This window comes from Aotus nancymaae, unplaced genomic scaffold, assembly GCF_030222135.1.
Source record: "Aotus nancymaae isolate 86718 unplaced genomic scaffold, 86718_ANA_hifiasm-v0.15.2.pri h1tg000069l, whole genome shotgun sequence".
Lineage (NCBI taxonomy): Eukaryota > Metazoa > Chordata > Mammalia > Primates > Aotidae > Aotus > Aotus nancymaae.
In genome coordinates, this window is record NW_026988484.1 from 633,780 (window position 1) to 658,391 (window position 24,612).

At 39.4% G+C, this 24,612-nt stretch overlaps 1 protein-coding gene across 2 annotated transcripts; it reads left to right on the top strand.

Moving 5' to 3' along the window:
- The first annotated feature begins 621 nt into the window (after positions 1–621).
- ZFP28 (ZFP28 zinc finger protein) lies at positions 622–22,693 on the top strand. Of its 2 annotated transcripts, none has more exons than XM_064367356.1 (7): positions 622–829; positions 1,227–1,318; positions 9,558–9,684; positions 9,858–9,953; positions 11,008–11,171; positions 11,812–11,926; positions 12,256–12,519. In XM_064367356.1, exons 1-7 carry the CDS (start codon positions 622–624, stop codon positions 12,429–12,431), a joined length of 978 nt encoding a protein of 325 aa, XP_064223426.1. In that variant the 3' UTR covers positions 12,432–12,519. The 2 variants fall into 2 exon arrangements, with proteins under 2 accessions (XP_064223426.1, XP_064223425.1); XM_064367355.1 differs by lacking the exon at positions 622–829 and adding an exon at positions 19,302–22,693 and having other exon boundaries at positions 1,231–1,318; positions 12,256–12,351.
- Positions 22,694–24,612: the final 1,919 nt, after the last annotated feature.

Sequence of the window (24,612 nt, forward strand, 5' to 3'; positions counted from 1 at the left end):
GGACCTCGGCACCTGTAGCAGCCAGGCACACTTTTTCCCCCGGTCCCGCGGTCCCTCCCCTCCCCACAAGCCCCGTCCCACCCGGACTGCCGCTGAGTGTGCACGACTCCCCCAAGCCTTTGGGGCGCGGGTCTGTTGCCTCTGCTTCCGGCCACACCCAGGCCCGGCGTTGGCCATCACCTAAGCGGCGGCTGCGGTCCCGGAAAAAGTGGGAGCGACCGGCGGAGGGCAGGACCGACGGGCGTCACGTAGGACCGAGGCCAAACCGTGTCTTACAGCCTGAGCTCCGCTGGTTGACGCATCTGTCCCTGCTCAGGACTACGCTTCCCAGCGGGCGTTGCGCGGATGCCCCGCCCACTTCCGGCGGCGCTGGCTGCACGCTAGGAGTGGGCCGGGCCGGGCTGCCCTCCGCTGCGGGGAGGGGCGGGGCGGGGCGGGGCGGTGGGGAAGGGCGGAGCGCGGCACGGCCGGGGGCGGAGCGGCTCCGCGGCGCGGCCCCGTGGATGCCGGCGCTTGGGAGATCGCGCGCAGTGCTGTGCGTTGGGCGTGGCGGGCGGGTGTGGCCAGGGGTGTGGGTCTGTGAGGGACCGGCCGGGAGGGCGTCGCGTGGCCTCGGGTGACATGCGGGGTGCAGCGAGCGCGGGTATCCGCAAGCCGACGCCGCTCCCGGGTAGAGGCGCCCACCGCACAAAGCCCCGGGCGGGCCGAGGCCCGACTACAGGGACTCCAGCCGCTTTGGCCCTCCCTGCCAGGGGAAGGCCGCGCTCCAGGAATGGCCTCGCATCCAAAGGCCAGCGAGGAGCGGCCACCACGGGGCCTGGGCACAGAGGTGAGAGTGACAGGTGTTTGGGGCCGGGCGGACAGGCACGAATTCATCTCGGGATGAGATCTGGTAGGGGTTGGGCCCTCGGGGACTCGATGCCGGAGAACTGTGTCCCTGGTCTTTGAAGCTGCTGGAGCCGGGGAATCTCAAGATTTGGAAGCCCAAATGAGTCAGAGCACCAAGCCACGGTAGAAGGAATGTTGACTTGCCAGAGTCACTCTAACTAGGCACTTTCCCTGTTTTCGTGCTCCCAGGGAGAAGATAACCCCTATCTCCACGTTGTGGCAGTCCCTAGGCAGGGTAATGACCTATCCCACCTGCTTATGCAGGAAGGGACGTTTCTAGGCTGGTGATTCAGGGCTGTGGTGTAGACCTGGTCTCTAACTACTCCTTTCTCTTCCAGCTCTGCCTTCCAGGGACACTGCTCTTCCCCAGGAGAGAAACCAGAAGCTGGAGGCTGCGGGGATGGGAATTGAACCTAAAGCCGTGTCCCAGGTGAGCTGGCATTTCATCTCTCATCTCTGAAATTCAGTCTTGCTTCTCGGGAGTTAATGCTGTTGATTTTCTTGAAAGTTTTCAGTTTAAGAGACCTGTTTGGGCACTGGTTTCTATTTCTTCATATTCTCGTGAGTGATGGGCCACAGGGAAAAGTTTAAATTGCCCGGGGCCTCCATACCTGCTGCTTCTTCATCCCAGTCAGCCTTCATTCTTGATGAAATGATTCAGCCTTTGCCTTGTACTGCTTTTCTCAGAGGGACTCTGATGGAGAAAATGTATTCCTTGAGGAACACGGGAGACCCTTCTGCTGTACATGGCTTGTTCCGTGACCACTTTGTGCCAGCCACGGGACAAACCAATGGCTAAACCCCATTCCCTGCTCTCGGAGCTGACAGCTGTTGACCCAAAGTCAAGGAAACAAGCAAGATTCCAGAATGTGGGAATCCTTGGGCCAAGTACTATGAGCGACGACTACAAGGAGCTCCTGGCTTCCAGCCTGCTGTAGCGGAAGGGTAGGCTATTTACCAAGGAGGTGATTTTTGAGCCTTGCCTTGAAGGGAGAGAAGATGTTTCCAAGGCACAATAGAGAAAGACAACATTTTAGGGAGAGGAAGTGCAATATGAAAGGCTTTCTTTTTCCCACTTAATTTTGTGGTGGTGCGTGCCTGTAATCCCAGCACTTTGGGAGGCCGAGGTGGGTGGATCATGAGGTCAAGAGATCGAGACCATCCTGGTCAACATGGTGAAACCCCGTCTCTACTAATACAAAAAATTAGCTAGGCATGGTGGTGCGTGCCTGTAATCCCAGCTACTCAGGAGGCTGAGGCAGGAGAATTGCCTGAACCCAGGAGGCGGAGGTTGCGGTGAGCCGAGATCGCGCCATTGCACTCCAGCCTGGGTAATGAGCGAAACTCCGTCTCAAAAAAAAAAAAAAAAAAAAAAAAAAGCTAATAAATAGTTTGTTTCTGTTGGCTGTGTCTCATAAATATCATAGCTAGCTCATTAATAGATGAACCCTTTCACTTCCACTAGGTCTCAAAAAATATTTGTACATATGAACCAGTTTCCAGTTGTGCTGTCCAAACTGCTCTTAAGTGGGTTACTGTGATCTTCATGTTAGCAGAGGCAGTGCTCAATTCTTAGTCTTTTTTGACCATCGTTGTTATTTGATTTTTAATTTTTTTTATTTTTCCTTTTTTCAATGATTGTGCCATATCATTGGTATTTGAAATAGCTCAGGTGAGCAAACGTGTGATGTATGAGGCTACAGTAGAAAATATGTCAGGCTTTGAAAATCTCTGCTGCAGCTACTCCTTTCTGTTCTTATAGAGCTAACACAGCCACAGTCAATATGTAAGTGAGTGGATGGGCTGTGTTCCAGTATAACTTTATTTACAAAAACAGGTGGCTGCCAGTCTCTGAAATAGCTCATCCCTGTCAATAGGCCTCCCTTTTTCCCTTGGCTACTGGGATCCCACACTTGTCTGACTTTCCTCCCATCTTCCTGACTTCTCAGTTTTTGCTACAGTTCTTACTCATTTCCCTGACCTTGCACAGAGTGTGCCTCAGCACTCTGTTCTTGGCCCTTGCTTTTTTGTCTGCATGCTGTCTCCTGGGGATATTAGCCTTTTTCTTTGTAAAACCTACTCACATGGTGGCTCCTCCCAAATTCGCATTGTGAGCCCAAACCTCTCCTCTGAGCTCCAGGCCTGTGTATCCTGCTCAACTCCTCTGCCTGGTTGACGCATCTGTCCCTGCTCAGGACTACGCTTCCCAGCGGGCGTTGCGCGGATGCCCCGCCCACTTCCGGCGGGGATGATAATAGGTAACTCAAGCCAGCCTGTAATAGGTAATAGGTAACGAAGTCCTGAGATTCTCCCATAAACCGGCTCCTCCCACAGTTTGAGTTTTAGTGGCCATTTCATCCTCTCAGTTACTCAGTCCAAAAGCCTTGTCATTATTGTCTCATGTCTTTCTCTCTCCTTCCATGTTTGGTCCAGTTGTAAATCCTGTCAGTTCTATTTGCAAATTATATGCAGAATCTGGCAATTTTCATCACATCTATTACCACTAGCAGGTCCAGGTCCTCCTATCTCTTACTATTGGCTTCTTGACTGTGCTTCTGTGACCTCCTGCTTCTGCTCACAGTCCCCACAGCCTCTTCCCAATGCAGCAGCCAGAGGGGTCTATTCAAACGCGTCACCTTGTATCACGCTCTGCTCAGGAGCCTCCAATGGTTTCTCTGAATAAAAGCCAGAATTTTTCCTGTGACTGACCAGGCCCTACATGACCTGACTCCTTGTTACCCCTGACATCTATTACCTCACTCTCTTTTCTTTCTGAAAAATTGCCTCCTCATTTTCCTGCTCCCCCTGTCTAGAATTTCAAAGCCTCCTACTCTAGTTCTTTACATCCCTCTTCCCTGCTTTACTTTTTCCTTTTAGCACTTTTTTTATTGAGATGGAGTCTTGCTCTGTCACTCAGGCTAGAGTGCAGTGGCATCAGCTCGACTCACTGCAACCTCCACCTCCTGAGTTCAAGTGATTCTCCTTCCTCAGCCTCCCTAGCAGCTGAGATTACAGGTACCTACCACCACACCTGTCTAATTTTTATATTTTTTCTTTTTGTAGAAACAGGGTTTCACCATGTTGGCCAGGCTGGTCTCAAACTCCTGACCTCAAGTGATCCGCCCCCAACAGCCTCCTAAAGTGCTGGGATTACACACATGAGCCACTGCGCCCAGCCATTGTAGTACTTTCAACATGCTATATACAGAAACTCCACATATACTAAAATTTGCACATACTCATCAGCCATGTGGAACCTACAGATATGAAAAGTCACCCCTCAGTGTACACATACCACAGATAATCTTTTTTGTGTGTGTGAGACAGGGTCTTACTCTGTCACCCAGGCTTGAATGCAGTGGTGCAATCATGGCTCACTGCAGCCTTGACCACCCCAGGCTCAAGCAATCCTCCTGTCTCAGGCTCTCAAGTAGCTGGAATTATAGACATGTGGCACCATGCCCAGCTAATTTTTGTTTTGTTTTGTTTTCTAGAAATGGGGTTTTGCCATGTTGCCCAGGCTGGTCTTGAACTCCTGGCCTCAGGAAACCACCCGCCTTGGCCTCCCAAAGCGCTGAGATTACAGGTGTGAGCTGCGCTGAGATTACAGGTGTGAGCCTCTGCACCTGGACAATTATTGTATTTTCAATCTGCATTTGGTTGAAAAAAATACCGCACGTAGGTGGACCCTTGCAGCTCAGAACCTTGTTGTTCGAAGGTCAAATGTGTTTTACTTAATTTATCTCGTTTTCTCTTGTCTCATTCCCTTATTTCATAGGCAAGGATTCAGAGCAGTTTTGCCCCAGTGTGTGATACAGAAAATATTTGGAGGGTGAATGTTTGAATATGGTCTTTAAGTTCTCTTGTGGCCAGTGTTTTGATATTTGGTAGAGTGTTAGAATAATCATTTTTATATCTGAAAATGTGCTTCATCCCTGATTGTGTTTTTTTTGTTGTTGTTGTTTTTTTAGAGACAGGGTCTCACTCTGTCACTCAGGCTGGAGTACAGTGGCACAGTCATAGCTAATTGCAGCCTCGAACTCCGGGTCTCAAGCAATCCTCCCACCTTGGCCTCCCAAGGAGCTGGGATTGTACGTGTGATCTGCCAAGCCCCTGATTATTTTGTATGAATACATTCCTAGAAGTTTTTCTTTCTTCATGGATTAAGGTTTCCTAAGCTTATGTGAAATCAGAATACTTCTAAAATTGTTTTTGGATAGAACAGCAGTGGTACCTCAAAAGCATTCATGGTTTGAAAAAATATAAACTCCATCAAGAAAAATAGTTATTACCAAATAAATGTTTATTCATATGTTTTCAACATTAACTGAATTGAGTTGAAACAAACAGATCTTTTTAGTGTCTTTTTTCTATAAAGTACTTTCTTTTCATTCATTTCTATGAAATTTCAACAGAAAGATTTTTCTGTAAGTATAAAGTTGCTTTTATTTTTTGTTGGTTTGTATGCTTTTAATGTCTGTGTGTGTGTGTGTGTGTGTGTGTGTATCTGTGGGTCTGTACACACAGATACACACACACACACACACACACACACACACACACACATATATATATATATATATATATATAATTTTTTTAAAAGAGATGGGGACTCTCCATTTTGCCCAGACTAGAGTATATTGGCCATTCGCAGGCACAGTTAATAGTGTACTACAGCCTCAAACTCCTGGGCGCAAGGAATTCTCCTGCCTCGGCCTTCTGAGTAGCTGGGCCTATAGGCATATGCCACCGTGCCGAGTTCATATGTATATTAAGATGAGTTAAATCACATCAAATGGCTATATCAGGAGTAGATTCTGTACCTGTATAATGTTTTCTCTGTGGTATACTGTAAAAATGTGAAATCCGTTTTGAAGTCTGCATATTTATGTTGTAGCAACAGGAATAAGAACAGGACCTGCACATTTGAGAATGTTTTGTTTCCACCTGAATTAAGCAGGTTGATCCAGACATCAGTTAGAGAAAGTTGGTTTTATTTTTATCTGAAAATGTATTTTCTACTGGAACTTGTTTCACTGGCAGGGTGAATGGATACTAAGTATTACTGCTATTATCAGAGTGGAACCTTTTAATAGAAGTAGAGTGGCAAAGTGATCAAAGGTCATGCACTGGGTTCACATGCTACCTCTAGCATCTAATCACCGCTTAACCTTTAGCCAACTTAAGTGACCAACTTTCTTCATCTGTTAGACGAAGAAAATAATTGGACCTCCCTCAAGCAGTTCTTGCAAGGATTAAGTTAATCTGTGTGTAGTGCCTGGGACAAGGTACGTGGCACATAGTAAGGACTTAATAGTGTTAGCTGGCAGCATCCTCATGTCATCATGGTGGTTTTAGAAATTTACAGGCAAGACACGTAGATTGTATACTTTTTTTTTTTAGTGTGTAACATAGGACAGATCTTGCCAAATTATGGCGTATGGGCCAAACCCAGCCCACTGCCTCTTCTTGTTTGGCCCAGAAGCTACAAATGAGTTTTACATTTTTCAGTGGTTGAAAAAGATGAAAAGAAGAACAATACATAAATATTAAATGAAGCTCACATTTTGGTGTCCATAAAAAAAAATTTCACTGTAGTACAACATACTTGTTTATGTATTATCTGTAACTGCTTTTGCACTACTATGGCAAAATTGAACAGTTGTGGCTGAGGCCATATGGCCCACAAAGCCTAAACTATTTACTTTCTGGCTCTTTACAGAAAAACTTTGCCGACACCTGAAGTAGAGGTTAAGGGCATGGACTGTGGAGTCAGATTCCTGGGTTCAAAACCTAGCTCTACAGTTGACTGACTATGATCCTGGGCAAATTACAGCTCAGTGTGTCCTCATCTGTAAAATGGGAATAGTAATAGTGTTGACTATTAGGCTCATTGTGAGGATTAAATATGTAAGTATATAGAATTGTGTCTGAAGCATTGTAAGTGCTTTCAGCTATTGTTATTGCTGTTATTTACAGTAAAAGACTTTTTTAAACAAAAGTCATTGATTCTGTACATAAAGAGCTGTCTGAATAAACAGAAAATGTCTTAGGAGGATATACGTATATTGCTAATGTTGGGTCACTCTACATTATTAAACTGAAGGCATTTAACTAACCACTGGTACGAAAGCAGATCACTAATGCATAAACATGATCAGCCTGGGAAACTAGAGTTGATCTTTCTTGTCAAGCAAATAAGTTCCTTTGTTTTTATGCTAAGATGCTTCAGCTTGCAACATTACTGTTTTAGACCAGCTTTCTCGGGTAGGCATATTAGTGTGTCCTTTGCTCAAGGACATTAAGCAGTTCTTGGTTGTTTCTAGTAAGTATTAACTTGTGGTTTACACTGCAGGGGCCTTTCAGTCTCCAGCTTAGGAGATTTCTCCATCATGAATTTACCATCAAGTGTGTAGCTCTGCAGTTGATCTTCACTCAAATCAGGATATCACTTACAAAACCCTTTTGACCTATCTTTACACAATTCAGTTAAATATGTCCTTAGCGTTTGGTAGCAGGTTAAAGAATATGTGATTGTATATTATGCAACAGATACCACACCTCAAAGAGACTTTTGTTTCTGGTACAATAATGTGAATCTTTAAAAGGTTCAGCTCTTGCTTGGTGTTGTGATTTGTTAAGTGAGGTATTTAATTTAGGTTTCATGTGGTCAGATGCAGCGTGGTGAGGGATGGTCAGATCAGAATGGCAAAAAGATTGTTTATTATTCACAGATTCCAGAGAATGGTGACCAGCACACCTTGCTTATAGGGCTTATAGGAAGGGCTGAGACATTCGGGACACACATATCCAGCCAAAGGGTGGGGACCAAGAGAGAGGGAGGGACCTGTGGGCTGGAGCCTTTACTGGGGTCCAGGGCATTATCTAGGTGAGTTTCCCGAGACAGGGCTGAATGGGATACTTTGGAGGGAGCTCAAGGCTCAGTAAGCGAACTTGAAGGTTACATTATCAGGTTCACCGGGCTTAATGCAGAAGTACATTGGTCAAGTGGTTCATAGTATGGGGCCTTTTCTATCTAGAACACACAAATGGGGCCTGGATGAGGACTGCCTGAAAAATATGTAGGTCAAGGGTGACAAGCAGACACGGCATTCAAATGAATGACAGTCAACATCATTATAAGTGATGGTCATTGCATGCTTCTATTGTGCCTTACACGTTCAAAGTGCTGTATAGGTATTGCCTCATTTAATTAAAACATAATCTATAAGGTTGGTGTTGTTGACTTTTTCATTTTATATCTGGGGAAGTGAGGCACAGAGGCATTAGGTAACTAAGTGAGGTTTCAGAGCTGGTGAGTGCTGGAATTGTAATTCAGCTTTTCGGGTAGTCCAACTGTTTTGCCTGTTCATTTCACTTTATACTTTGAAAATCTCATAGCTGCTAGTCATTTAAATCTGCCTTCTGTTAGCCACAGGTTCCTGGGATTAGAGTTGTAACTGAATAAATGTTTAAAATACATTGGAACATATCAGAGTTGTAGGCTGAAATTGTAAAACTATGCTCCATAAAAATCTGCCAACAGGAGCTGAGCAGCCCATCTTGCCAGTCAGACAGGAAAATCCTGCTCATGCCAAGCTGTTAGCAAATGTGCTCCTGATAGCCCCTCATAGTGCCTAACTTCTCCAAGATGGCGCCTTGGTTCTTAAAGGCATTTCATTAATTAAAAACATCATAGTGTTTTTCATTCTTATTACACATTCATTTCAGAAAAGAAATATTGCTAGATTCTTTTTTTAATAAACCTCTACTGAACACTAACAGTGAAATTAGAAATTCTTAGAACTCAGTTTAGGCATTAATAGTATCGATGCTTTAAGGTTCATTTCAAGTTTATTGCCCATTCTTGTGCTGCCCCAGGCCACTCAAATGTCACCATGTTGTACAGTGCTATAATAGCTGTTGTGAATGGAACAAGTTAGTCTTTGTCATTTATAGTTTTGAATTGATGTCAGGGGTTTTTCTTGTGGTTGCCTCCTTTCACCTCCACGAAACTATTAGTTCTCCTAAGGCAGGGGCTATCTCCATATTTTTCCCTTTTCCCTGGAGTTTAAGACAGAATGAGGTTAGATGTACAATACCTAACTAGGTCTCTACAGCACTGAATTTATAGTCTCTCACTAAAAATGAAGACGGGGAATCTTTAGACTGCTGTATTAGTTTCTTAGGGCTGCCAGAACAAATACCACAGAGTGGGTGTTTTATACCACAGAGTGGGTGTTTTAAACAACAGAAATTTCCTTTCTCAAAGTTCTGGAGTTTTCTCAAGGTTCTGGAGGCTGGAAGTCAAAGATTAAGGTGCCTGCAGGTTTGGTTTCTCCTGAGGCCTCTCTCCTTGGCTTGCAGATGGCCATCTTCTCCCTGTGTCCTCATGTGACCTTTTCCCTGTGCCTGCACACTCTGGTATCTCTTTCTGTTTTAATAAGGACACCAGTCAGATTGGATTAAGGCCCCACCCATGTGACCTCATTTAACGTTCATCATCTCTTTGAAGACTCTGTCTCTAAATACAGTCACATTCAAAAGTACTGGGAATTAGGACTTTAATGTACGAGTTTTTTGGGGAACACATTTCTTTCTGTAACAACCCCCTAGTCACATGGGAGCATGAGCACTGGTTGAGGAAGAACATGGTTATATCATTTCAGGGCTTGGTGACATTTGGGGATGTGGCCATAGATTTCTCCCAAGAGGAGTGGGAGTGGCTGAGTCCCATTCAGAGGAACCTGTACAGGAAAGTGATGTTGGAGAACTACAGGAACCTGGCATCGCTGGGTAAGGGCTCCCAACCCTTTTCCCCACCCTTCATCCTACCCACTTACTTAACTAAGAAGCCTTTCATGCCTTTATCACCAAGACCTGCACTGCCCTCTTCTGTCAAATCAAGGGGACAGCATCTCAGTCTGGACAACCCCATGATATGACCAGGTTGTTTCTTATGTGTCTAGGACTTTGTGTTTCTAAACCCGATGTGATCTCCTTGTTGGAACAAGGAAAAGAGCCTTGGACAGTGAAGAGAAAGATGACAAGAGCCGGGTGCCCAGGTGAGTGTGAGACAACCAGGTAGGGTGAGGCCACTGCTAGTCATAGCTCAGCTGCCTCAGACACGCAGCATCATCAGTAGACTCTTCCAAAGCCTCTTGCAATATCTGTTATTTATACTATTTGGGAATATAGAAATTTCAAACATAGCATTATTTCCAGAACAGCAAATTATCAAGAAAGACAAGGAATCAGAATGATAGATTTCTTTCAGAGGTTTTATCCTAATAGGAAATGGTTTCTAAAGAATTCAGAATCTTACAAGATTTCTTTGTTCAATTCATACTTCAAAGGAAACAGTTGCATTGACAACAGGACAAGTTACTGACATCTGTAAATTAAAGTGACTCACGTGGGTCATTATATGGCATAAGAGAACAAGAATATTTTTGTGAAAGTTTCCAATTTAACATCATATTAAATCACATACTTTGAACTAGTTTAATGAGATAGAACTGTCTTTTCTTCTTGTAGATCCTTCATCTCTTATTGAGACTAGTTAATTATGAAGACTTACACTTTTAAGGCCAGGATCTGGACTTTTATTAGTTAACATTGTAATAAAAAAAAAAAGAGGTATGTAGAGATAGAGATGAAATTTTTGCTAGATTAAATGGAGAAAGAGTGAAAAGGAGTTGTCTTAAAGCTGAAATAAGAATCACACAGCAGTTTTCTTCTGTAGCCTCTACTTCCTCTTTATATTAGACATTTTATCTTACAGTTAAGTCTTTGTGAGCTCCTTATCTCTTGATTTTTAATTTCTTTTTCCAGTCTTCTGTTAAAAACATACTGTGAACTTGTTCAACTTTTAGGTGGCAAAGGTCTTATTGTGTCCTTTAGGACTATGGCTACACAAATTTAGGAATGTAGGCTTCGTTGAATATTGCTAGTAATATAGGAAAGCTTTCAAAATGATAAGCTTTTCATTGTCTTCCATAAAAATAAATGACTATGGTAAGGTTTTTTTGTGGCTTTCAGTTTAATGGTTACATTTTGGAAATTTTCTTCATACTAACCCATGATAAAAGATATATTTGCCTTCTGAATATCTTTCAGATTTGAAGGCTGTGCTGAAGATCAAGGAGTCACCTCTCAAGAGGGACTTCCGTGAAGGAAAGCTATCCCAGGCATTGGTAACAGAGAGACTCACAAGCTACAGTCTGGAGTACTCTCTGTTAGGGGAACACTGGGATTGTGATGCTCTGTTTGAGACACAGCCGGTAAGTCAGAAGACAAATTTCAGGCAAGAGGAAATATCTTCCATCAGGAAACTCTTCTTGAGGAGAAAGACCATGACTACAATAATCACAGGAGAAGTTTTCATTTGAATACAGTGCCTCTTACAGATTATCCCCTCAGAACAGAGAGCACCCAATCTTGATACACATAAGAAAAGTGGAGGGGGAAACTGAGTTGTAATAAATTACAAACAAATCTGTCAAGGTCAGAAATGTTTGACTTGTGATGAATGTAAGAAAACTTTGAGCAGAATATCAACCCCTCCTTTTCATCAAAGATTTCATACAAGAGAAAAACCCTGTGGACTTGTTGAATAATTTGTGTGAATGTGGGAAAGCCTTCAGTCTGTGTTTAAAAGTTTATACTGTGTATAAGTACACCCGCCTCTACAAAATGACAAATTCTCCACAGCAGAAAGTTTCTCCTATTTTTCTCTGTTTTTCCCCAAACGTATATGCTATAACTAAGCCTGTCACATGTAACCTGATGTACCAGAACTTCAGTTGCAGTTCTTGGTATGGAGTGTGTTTTTTGCAGTGTGTGGACACAATCCACCCCACCGGGGACCAGGTGGGTTCACGAACATGGTTTCATTTAAAAAACGTGCTTTTACCATTGCAGGGGTTGGTGACTATGAAAAATCTGGCTATTGACTTCCCGCAGCAGCTACACCCAGCTCTGAAGAATTTCTGCAAGAATGGGTTATGGGAGAACTATAGTGACCTGGGATCAGCAGGTATGATGTCCCTCTCCCATATCTGAATCTGTCGTTGAGAACTCCCATTTTTAAACTTCAGTTTTGAATTATGGAGGTGGGAAGGGGTGTCTTCTGAAGTGCTGGCCTGAATTTTTGTTGTGCATTCCTAAGATAAGACTTTGGCATTTGTGGAGGTGAAAGTTGGTGTCTTTGTTATGTTTGAAGCGTTATCTTCTGTGTCTCTCAGATCCTACTCACCTGTTTTTCTGCTTCTTCCAGCAGTAACACTTTTCTATCAATAAGGAAGTGGTTCTCAATTTTAGGATGCCAAGAGCATAACCAAAGTTCATCTCTTTTCACTTTTGCAGGACGTTGCATGGCTAAGCCAGATTTAGTCTCTTTACTAGAGCAAGAGAAGGAGTCCTGGATGGTGAAACGAGAGCTGACAGGAAGCCTGTTCTCAGGTGAGTGCAAGAGAGCCTGGTGTGGAAACCCGCTGCAAGACAGAGCACAGCTTTTAATAAAAAGGCTGCATCCTCACTAACATGCAGTAGGAAACTACCAGGCTCTCTGGGTCTGGAGAGAAAATGAACTCTGGGATTTCCAAATAATTCTTTCCTTCCTCCTTTGCCCTCTTCTCTCCAGTAACTCCCATTTCCCTGAAATTCCTTCTTTTCTTGGCCACTGGGACATGTATCATCCTCTCACTTCCTTAAATGATCTTTTCCTGACCCTGATGGACTTTTGAGCTGACTTCCAAAGGTTTTCTCTTCTCTGGTTAAATGGCCTATTGTTTTCATCATGCGTCCATTCCTGTAAGAACCACAAATTGAAAGTTATGTGACTGAGCTGCTCTGCTGAGTATCGGCAGGTGATTGGAAAAAGGGAGAATTACACGTAAATGTAAGCCATCAATGAATTACTCTAATGGAAAGGATAAGACAGGTTTATGGATAACTTGCATGAAATAGAATTTGCCGAATTTCAAACAGGGCATTACAGAGACAAAGGAGATGTTATTCCCAATGGCTTCTATGTTTTAGTAGTATAGGTGGGCAGAGGTTGAATTGCAAGAAGGTGGAAGTAAAGGGTCTTTTCCTCTTGGTACATAAGGGAAAGAAAAGAAATTTCCATAGAAAATAATGCTTTGTAAAAAATGTAATTATTTACTTTGTGGCAAAAGAATAAAAAAACATGACCTTATCGCAACATACATGTTTGACCCATTTAAGTTAGGATAAACACACATTTTTCACATAGTAGAAATTATAGTGTATATTCAGTTATGCATACAAATGTTTTTCATGTGCATTCTATGTTATATATACCATTACTCAGTTAGGTTGCTTTACATTTCTTAGTATTAAAGATACACTTACAATAGTTTTTTTAATTAGATGAAAACTACACATTTTGGGGATTGCTGTATTCCTGGATATGAGCACCTGCTAGGCTCTAAAAGTTTTGTTTGTTTTTGGTGACTAACAACAATTAGATATATGCGTTTAATTGCATCTTGAAAGCATTGGGTATTTCATGAAAACTTTTGCTCATTATTTGTTGAAAGATTATAGACAAAAACTACTCTTTTTTATGAAAGAAGTTGAACACTTTCCCATAAATTTGGTTTTTCTCTTATCTTTTTGTAAAATATCTGTCATTTGTAGCCAGTTCTCTCTCTGTGTTAAATATTTTCTTAACAGTCTCAGTGATTGCTATGTATGTAAGCATACTAATTCTCTGATATATTGTCTCAAACTATTTTTCACATATGGCAATAAGTTTTTATTTTAATTAGGTCTTTTAAAATTATGACATGTAAAATTTTACAATTTCTATACAGTCCAGTATATTATTTCTAATGTGATTTCTCCTATTTGTGTGCCTAACAACTTGACACATATATTTCTACTTCATTTTTAGTGACTGTTTAGTATTATATGAATATACATAATTTATTTAAATTATTTACTGTTTAGGATATTTAAACATTTAGGTCTTCTCCAGTTTTTACCTATAATCAACAGTGGTCCAGTTTGAACTTATCTTCTTGCTTACAAGTCAGAATATTTCTTGAAGATATATGCTTGGAAATGAATTTGTAAGGTCAAAGTATACATATTTTTTAAGTGTCATGGATATTTTGCTGTGCCATTGGTAAAGAATGTATGACAATACTATTTCTAGACATCATCACCAATATGGGTATTCTATAGTTTTAAAAAATTTTGCCAAGCTGCTGGATGAAAAATAATGTTTTATTTAATTTTCATTTCCCCAACTACCACAATATTGAGAATATGTGCATTTAAATCGGTTTAGAGTTTTTATTCTATTCATAGTGTGTTTATACTCATTACTCACATTTCTATTAGGTTGTATATTTTCCTGTATTTATGCAGCATTGATATAAATGCTTTTTTATATAAATTTGATAAAATTTTCCCCCAATTTTGTGTGGTCTAGGAGTTTGTATATGGTATTTCTCACTATATAGTAGCTTAACTTGGGAGTTATCTTCATTTATAGAAGCATTTACTTTGTTGATTTTTTTCATTTGTTTTACTGCTAGCTTTTTAAAAATGAAGAGATGTATAGTCCCATTTGAATCATATAATACATTTGTTTGACCTTCTGTAACTTAACGATTTCTCTCTCCTTTATCCCCTTCCTTCCTTTTCTTTTTTCCTTCTCATTTTTCCCTTCTTTCCTTACTTTTCTCCTATTCTGTATTTTGCTGTGTGGTCTGTTTTTTTGTTTGCTTGTTTTATTTACCTTTTTTTTTTTTAACAGAAAAGTATATGTAAAATTTAACCATTTTAAAGTGTACAATTCATTCCAGTGACAGTACATTCATGATACTGTGCAAATCTCATCACCATCTAGTCACAGAAATTTTCCATCATCCCAAAAGGAAGCCCCATACCCTTCAAGCAGTCACTGTCTCTATGGATTTGCCTATTCTGGATATTTCATATAAATGAAATCATACAATAAGTGACATATTATGTTTGACTTCTTACACATAATATAATGTTGTTTCAGATTCAGGGTTCATTCATGTTGCAGCATGTATGAGTACTTCATTCCTTTTTATGGCTGAATAATATTCCATTGTATGGATGTGCTACATTTTGTTTATTCAGTTATCTACTGATGGACATTGGGGCAGTTTCCATCTTTTGCTACTGTTGCTAGTGCTGCTATGAGCACTCATTTACAAGTTTTTGTTTGAACTCCTGTTTTCAATTCTTTGAGGTATATACCTAAGAGTGGAATTGCTGTGTCATTTGATAAATCTGTGTTTAACTGTTTGAAGAACTGCCTCCTGCATCATAGTTGTACTGTTTTTTATATTCTCACTAAAATGCACAAGTATCCCAGTTTCTGGACTCTCAGTTCTATTCCATTGATCTCTATGTCTATCCTTGTGCCAATACCTCATTGTGTTGATTTTAGTAGCTGTGTAGTAAGTATTCACATCAGGAAATGTATTTCTTCAACTTTGTTCTAATTTTCAAGATTGTTTTGGCTATTCAAGGGTCCTTGCCATTCTATAGGAACTTTAGATTCAGCTTTTTTATTTATGAAAAATGGCCATTGGCATTTTGATATGGATTGCATTGAATCTGTTTATTGCCTGGGGACTATTACCATCTTAACATTGTTGTCTTCCTATCCGTGAACATAGAATATCTTTCCATTTATTTAGATTTCCTTTAATTTCATTCAGCAGTGTTTTATAGTTTTCTATGTATAATTTTGCACTTCCTTGGCTAAATTTATTCCTAAGTATTTTCTTGTTTTAATGCTATTTTTATGAAATTATTTTTATAATTTGATGAGGAATTGTTCATTTATAGTTTGTAGAAATAGAGCTGATTTTGTGCATTGATCTTGTGTCATGCAGTTTTGCTGAATGTATAAATTAGCTCTAATGCTTTTTTCGTAGATTCTTTAGAATTTTCTATGTATAGGATATGTCATCTGTGATTAGAGATAGTTTTATTTCTTCCTTTCTAAGTTGGATGCCTTTTATTTCTATTTCTAATTGCTCTGACTAGAACATACAGTATAGTGTTGAATAGAAGTCATAAATGCAGGCATCTTTGTCTTGTTACTGATCTAAGGTGGAAAGCTTTCAGTGTTTAGATGTAATTTTAAAAAAACTTTCTCTTTTCTTATTTAACATATTTTTCCAAACATTTGACTCTATGCATCACTTCCTTAAATCTGATTTCATCTGTCTATCTATCTGTCTAGAAATAATTGTATGTGCACAAAATTCTGGCAAAATATTTCAGGCATAAATCACTCCTCCTCCTCCTTATAAGCATATTGCCTGAGATTAATTCATATTTGTTCAATAGTGTATATGAATGTAATTAAATATAATATTAGTATTCAATATTATATAAAGTCTTCAAAAAATGAAATAATATGATCATCTCAATAGATGCAGAAAAGCATTTAACAAAAGTCAACATCATGATAAAAACTCTCAACACACTGGGTATGGAAGAAACATACCTCAATACAGTAAAGGACATATGTGACAAAACTACAGTTAACATCATACTCAATGGTTAAAAGTTAGATAGTTTTCCTTTAAGATGAGGAACAAGACAAGGATGCTCATTCTCACCACTTTTATTCAACGTATTGCCGGAAGTCCTAGTCAGAACAATTAGGGAAGAAAAGAAATATGAGGCATACAAATCAGAAAAGAAGTAAGATTGTCTCTCTTTACAGATGACATGATCCTCTATGTAGAAAACCTGAAGGACTTCACCAAAAAACTGCTAGAACTAATAAATGAATTCAGCAGAGTTGGAGAATACAAAATCAACATATAAAAATCAGTTGAATTTCTATACACTAACCAAGAACTATCCAAAAAAAAAAAATTAAGAAAGCAATCTCATTTATAATAACTGCCCAAAAAAACAACTTTAATCAATTTATCAAAGAAATTGATAATTTCTTTCATCAGTGTTTCAGCTGTACACTGAAAACCATAAAACAGTAATGAAAGAAACTGAAGAGAATACAAATCAATGGAAAGATGTCCTGTGTTCATGGATCAGAAGAAATAATACTCTCAAAGTGTCGATGTTACCCGAAGTGGTCTATAAATTCACTGCAGTCCTTATCAAAATTCTAATGGCATTTTTCACAGAAATAGAAAAAACAATCCTAAAATTTACATAGAGCTCCAAGAGACCCCAAGTAGCTAAAGCAATCTTGAGCAAGATGAACACACTAGAGGCATTATATTATGCTTACTGAGTTTGAATTATATTGCAAAGCCATAGTAACTAAAACAGTATGGTATTGGCATAAAAACAGACACATAGATCTGTGGAACAGATTAGAAACCCTAGAAATATACCTGTGCATATAAGGACAACCAATCTTTGACAGAGATGCAAAGAATACACAATAGAGAAAGGATAGTGTCTTCAACATATGGTATTAGGAAAATCGGATATTCATGTGCAAAAAAAATTGAAATTGGACCCTTATCTTACACAGAAGTCAACTAAAAGTGGATTAAAGATTTAAACTTAAGAACTAAAACTGTAAAACTAGGTAAAAATGGGAAAAGCTCCATGATATTGGTCTTGGAAGTGATTTTTTTGATATGACACCAAAAACAGACAACAAAAGCAAAAATAAACAAGTGAGATTACTTCAAACTAAAAACTTTCTGCACCAGAAAGAAAATAAAATGAAAGGCAACCTACAAATGGGAGAAAGCATTTGCAAACCATACATCCAATAAGGGGTTAATATCCAAATATGTAAGGAACTCATAAAACAATAGCAAAATTAAGGAACTCATAAAACAATAGCAAAAATGAAAAAAATGATAAAGGTTCTGGATAGACATTTTTCCAAAGAAGACATCCAAATGGACAATAAGTATGTGAAAAGGTGCTCAACAGCATTAATCATCAGGGAAATGCAAATCAAAACCTCGGTGAAATTTCACCTCGTATCTGTTAGAATGGCTGTTATCAAAAACTCAAAAGATAAGTATTGGTGAGGATGTTGAGAAAAGGAAATCTTTGTACATTGTTGGTGAGTAATGTAAATTAGTACAACCATTATTGAAAACATGGATGTTCTTAAAAAATTAAAAAGAGAACTACCATATGATCCAGCAATCCCACTACTGGGTCTATAGCTGAAATAATGGAATTACCTAGAGGAGGTATTGGTGCTCCCAAGTTCATTGCAGCACTATTCACAGTAGCCAAGAAATGGAAACAACCGATGTCCATTGACAGATGAACAGATAAAGAAAATGTGGTATATAAATATATTGTAAGGTACATGTGTGTATATAGAAATAAAATATTATTCAGCCTTTAAAAAGAAGAAAATCCTGCCATTTGTGACAATATGGATGAACCTGGAGGACATCATGCTAAATTAAATAAGCCAGGCACAGAAAGAGAAATACTGTATGATGTCTTACATGTGGAATGTAAAAAAAGAAAAGAAAAGAAAAAAAAGTCAATTTTAGAAGCAGAAAATAGAAGGTTGATTACCATGGTTTGTGGGATGGGAGAAATGGGGAGATGTTGTTCAAAGGGTACAAACTTTCAGTTATAAGATAAATACATTCTAGAGACCTAATATGCAGCATCATGAATGTAGTTAATAATAATGAATACCTGAAATTTGCTAAGAGTAGATCTTAAATGTTCTTACTATACACACAACAAATGGTAACTATGTGAGGTGATATGTTAATTAGCTTGATCATAGTAAACATTCACCATGTATAAGCATATCAAAACATTTTACACCTTAAATATATACAAGTTTTATTTGTCAACTATGCCTCAATAAAGCTGGAAAAGGAGAGAAATTGCAAGGCTTCATTATAGAGTGTCCAGAGAATTGAGGATTCTATTGTGGAAGTAACCAGGAAAATGTGAAAATGATTTTCTTTTAGAGTCAGAGTCTGGCTCTGTTGCCCAGGCTGAAGTGCAGTGGCTTGATCATAGCTTACTGCCATGTCAAACTCCTAGGCTCAAGCAATCCTCCTGCCTTCGCCTCCTGAGTAACTGGGACTACAGGCACATACCACCATGCCTGGCTAACTTAAAACAATTTTTTTTAGAGATAGAGTCTTGCTAGGTTGTGCAGGCTGGTCTTGAACTCCTGGCCTTAAAGCAATCTCTTGAACTCTGCCTCAAGCGATCTGCCTCAGCCTCCCAAAGCACTGGGATTACAGGTGTAAGCCACTGTGCCTCACCCTAAATGTAATAGTTTTTAGAGCTGTAAAATGTATGTTGTTGAATTCACCAATTAGTGAATTAATTCACCAATTTTCCTTTTGGAAGATTCCTTTTCCCTAGCACATGATAAAATAAATGTGTGTTTTCTTGGTATCTTTCAGGCCAGCAATCTGCATGTGAGACCCAGGAGTTATTTCCAAAGCAAGATTCATATGCTGAAGGGGTAACAGACAGAACCTCAAACACTAAATTTGAGTGTTCCAGTTTTAAAGAAAATTGGGATTCTGACTGTGTCTTTGGAAGGAAACTGGCAGTAGGTCAACAGACACGATTCAGGCAAGAGCCAATTACTCATAACAAAACCGTCTGTAAGGAAAGAGAACATACGTTTAATAAATCTGGAAGATGGTGCTATTTGGATGATTCAGAAGGGAAAGTTCATAATCGTGATTCAATTAAACATTTTCAAAAAAGTTCAGTGGTAATAAAACAAACAGGCATCTATGCAGGAAAAAAGCTTTTCAAGTGTAATGAGTGTAAGAAAACTTTTACCCAGAGCTCATCTCTTACTGTTCATCAGAGAATTCACACTGGAGAGAAACCTTATAAATGTAACGAATGTGGGAAAGCCTTTAGTGACGGCTCATCCTTTGCGCGACACCAGAGATGTCACACTGGCAAGAAGCCGTATGAGTGCATTGAGTGTGGGAAAGCTTTCATACAGAACACATCCCTTATCCGTCACTGGAGATACTATCACACTGGGGAGAAACCCTTTGATTGCATTGATTGTGGGAAAGCCTTCAGTGACCACATAGGGCTTAATCAACACAGGAGAATTCATACTGGAGAGAAACCTTACAAATGTGATGTATGTCACAAATCCTTCAGGTATGGCTCCTCCCTTACTGTACATCAAAGGATTCATACCGGAGAAAAACCATATGAATGTGATGTTTGCAGAAAAGCCTTCAGCCATCATGCATCACTCACTCAGCATCAAAGAGTACATTCTGGAGAAAAGCCTTTTAAGTGTAAAGAGTGCGGAAAAGCTTTTAGGCAGAATATACACCTTGCCAGTCATTTAAGGATTCATACTGGGGAGAAACCTTTTGAATGTGGGGAGTGTGGAAAATCCTTCAGCATCAGTTCTCAGCTTGCCACTCATCAGAGAATCCATACTGGAGAAAAGCCCTATGAATGTAAGGTTTGTAGTAAAGCATTCACCCAGAAGGCTCACCTTGCACAGCATCAGAAAACCCATACAGGAGAGAAACCATATGAGTGCAAGGAATGTGGTAAAGCCTTCAGCCAGACCACACACCTCATTCAACACCAGAGAGTTCACACTGGTGAGAAACCCTATAAATGTATGGAATGTGGGAAGGCCTTTGGTGATAACTCATCCTGTACTCAACATCAGAGACTGCACACTGGCCAGAGACCTTATGAATGTATTGAGTGTGGAAAGGCATTCAAGACCAAATCCTCCCTTATTTGTCATCGCCGAAGTCACACTGGAGAAAAACCTTATGAATGTAGTGCATGTGGCAAAGCCTTTAGTCATCGTCAATCCCTTAGTGTCCATCAGAGAATTCATTCTGGAAAGAAACCGTATGAATGTAAGGAATGTAGGAAAACCTTCATCCAAATTGGACACCTTAATCAACATAAGAGAGTTCATACTGGAGAGAGAGCTTGTAATTATAAGAAAAGCAGAAAAGTCTTCAGGCAAACCGCACACTTAGTTCATCATCAGCGAATTCATACTGGAGAGTCATCAACATGCCCCTCTTTACCTTCCACGTCAAATCCTGTGGATTTGTTTCCCAGATTTCTCTGGAATCCGTCCTCCCTTCCATCACCATAGCCGCAAAATGCCATTTCCATTTGACTATTCCAACAGTTTAAAACCCCATCTCCCTGCCCTTTTGTTTTCTTTTGTCCCTATTAATTTGTTCTTCACATAAGTGCAAATGTAACTTACTCACTCCTCTTGTAAAACTTATAGTTCTTTTAAATTGGTTAATGCATAAGGTGTGCTCGGAACAGTGCCTGGTCCATATTAAGTGCTCAGTAAACTTAGCTCTTTTAAAAACTTTGTATTTGAACATTGAAAAGGTACAGTAGTCAGCTCAGCAAAAAATCATGCAGTAGGATGAGGGTAGCAAAAAGCACATTTTAGGTCAGGAACAGCGTTCTCCAGGTAGTGGGTGAGGTTCTGCCTATGTTGGTTTAAAACTTGATTCTATAATGCTGAGTTAGTATTGTGGCTTTCCATCTGACCTTATGTGAATGTAAGGTGATGTGACTGTGTTGGCGAGAAAATTCAACTTTACATTGGACTTGATTTGTTTTAGAAAGTCTAGGGATCATGAATGAATAGGTCACCTGGAACAAATGAATTTAAAAAATCAGAAAAATGCAAGATTTATATGCATAAAGTTAAAACAGCTGACATGTTACTCAAGATTAGAAAACTTTGCAAGATTTGACCTGTTTAAAAATCACTTGATTTATAAATGAATGGTGCTAAACTTTTAAGGAACCATTCATTGTGAGGTGAAGTGATCCAGGGTAGGGGTCAGCAAACTATGACTCATGGCCACAGTCTCACTGACTGTTTTTGTAAAGTCCATGATCTAGAATTTAAAAAACTTTTAAATGGTTAAAAAAAAAGTAAAAAATGTTGGGTGTCTGTAAATAAAGTTTTGTTGGCTTCAGCAACACATTGATTTATACCTTGTCTGTGCTGCTTCCAGGCTATAGCAGCAGAGTTGAGCAGTTATGACGGGAGACCATGTGGCCTGCAGAGCCCAAATATCTACTGTCTGATCCTGCACAGAAAACGTGTGTGATCCTGCTATGGAGCAGAGGTTATCAAACTAAAGCTCAAGGGCCAAATCCTGTCTACTGCTTTTTTTTGTAAATAGAGTTTTATCAAACCACACCCATGCTTATTTGTTTAGCTTTTGACCATGGCTGCTTTAGACAACTGTGACAGACTATATGGCTCGCAACACTTCAAGTATTTACTATCCTTTTACAGAAAGTTTGCCAACCTCTACTCTAAAGGAAAATGTACAAAAGATTCTAATTTTATGAGGGCAATACAATTCTCACATCAAAAACAAGAAAACAAATTATAAAAGAACTCATTTATGAATAGAGGTGAAAGGACATTATTAAACTATGTTGAAAAATAAAGATGTCAATAAAATAAATGATATTTTTCCAGATGAAATACTCAATATTGTTAAAATGTTTGTAAATTATAATTCAGTCCCAGTAAGATATATTTACTTTGATGGTAACAGGGAAGCATAATAAGGCAAGAATAACAAGAATTTTTTTTAAAGAGATGGAGGCCTCACTCTATCACCCAGTCTGGAGAACTGTGCTAAGATCATAGCTCACTGTAACCTTAAAATATTTTTTTTCTAGAGACTAAGTCTCACTTTGTTGCCCAGGCTCTTCTTGAACTCCTTGCCTCAAGTGATTCTCCTGCCTCAGCCTTCCCCCAATTTTTTGAAATAAATTTCTTTGCATATGAGATTTTGGTATATAATAGCACTATTATTTCAATATCAGGGAAATGATGTTTTGACAATTGGTTATCCACCCTCTCCAATAAAAATCATGAAATAATATGTTAGAGGCAAATGTAGAAAAAAAGGAACCTTTTATCAAATAGGTTATGTAGTCCTACAAGCCATAAAGAAATAGAGAACAAGTTGGCCTGTGCAAAGATGTAAAACTTCAGCATGGTGAAAGGCACCAAAAAACATGTCAAAGACGGTTGAAGGAAAGTGTATGCAACTTACGGAAAATAACAGAATGTTATTACATATACAGAGTAGTGGTGACAATTGGCCATGCATACCAATAGGCAAATCACCCTGAAGAATCCAAATGAATAATCAGAAGAATATGAATGAAACCACATTTTCCTGGCTCTTAGGTGGATGACAATATAAAATTCTGATAATACCCAGTAATGGGTATTAGTGTGGGAAAACAGGTACTTGATCATTATTAGCAGTGTAACTTTGTCCCCTATCTCCTTGGATGGCATGACCTATCAACATATAAATGTGCATTTTTTTGAAACAGTAATTCCAGATCTAGGAATTTTATCCCAATGAAATAAATAGGTAGATATAAATAATGTTTTCTTGTAGAATTGTTTTAATTATGACAAATAGGAATTCAGCGCCCTGCCAAGTAGATTGATTAAATTATAGCCATTCAATATTGTGTTGTGCGGTTAGTAGAAAGCAGTTAAACTCTACCTATACTCTGTGGAGTGGCATCTACAACATATTTAATGAAATATGTGATTTACAGAACCTTACATGTCAAATGATCGAGTCACAGAATCAGAATTAATGTTGAATATCTATGTGTGCATGTACATACATACGCATGCACAGACTCAGTATATATGTTGAAATCTGGTTTTGTCTTTAACACGCAGACTTTTCCTGGCATTCTGTGGGTACTTTCTGTTTCTTCATTCTGTATTGTTCTAGTGAACTGCCAGTGACGCTTAGCTCCAGCGAAGCCATCCAGATTTTTCATTCTCTGTATTTTCACTGGGGACACAGGGACAGGAACATGGCCAATACTCAGCTTTATGAACCAGTATGGCTGGAATGGATGTTTTCTTTTAGTTGGTATTGTTTTGATTGATGGGACCTTTATTGTACCCGTTGTGAAGTATGTGGAATATGACTCCTAGGCTGGAATTTGTTTGAATTAAGTCATCCTTTGGCAGCAACCTGAGGATTCCTCCACTTGTCACTGGGATCCATTGAGATGATTTCTGCTTTCTCACATCCTGGTTTTGTTCAGTTATTTGAATATGTGAACTACTTGGTATTCTAATATTTTGAATTTTAAGTTAGAATCAGGTTCTTTGGTTCTCATGCAAAGCGAGTTAGCCAATACAGCAGTTTATACTACAGAATGATTACCAGGCTATAGAGAAGCAGAGTATTCAAGATTGATGTCGAGTGAGACAGATCAAAGGACAGGTAAATTCCTAATTCTGTTTTGTGCTGTGAAAGGATATTCATGATATAGCAGGATCCTAAGCCCATTGTGCATTAGGGGCTGGATAGCTCCTACCAAAAGCAAAGGTATTGAGGAATATTACCTCCAAAAGTATATATGATACCTGTCTATAATGAAATTGGGTAATTAAAATTTCAAGGCTACGTGAAATTATGGCCTTAAGGAATTGAATCAGTACCTTTATGTCTGTTGGGAAGAATCTCATACTCCTTCTAAGCATGGGGCTGCATTTGCTAAAAATTAAAGTGAGCAGGAGATGTAGTTATTTGCTCAGCGATGATGCTTACTGAATTCTCAACCTTGCCACGTCTGTTAAGCAATTAGGGAAATACTGGAATTTGGATTATTGGGATGAGACTATCAAGAAGGATTCAAGGATCTTAGAAAACTTTGACT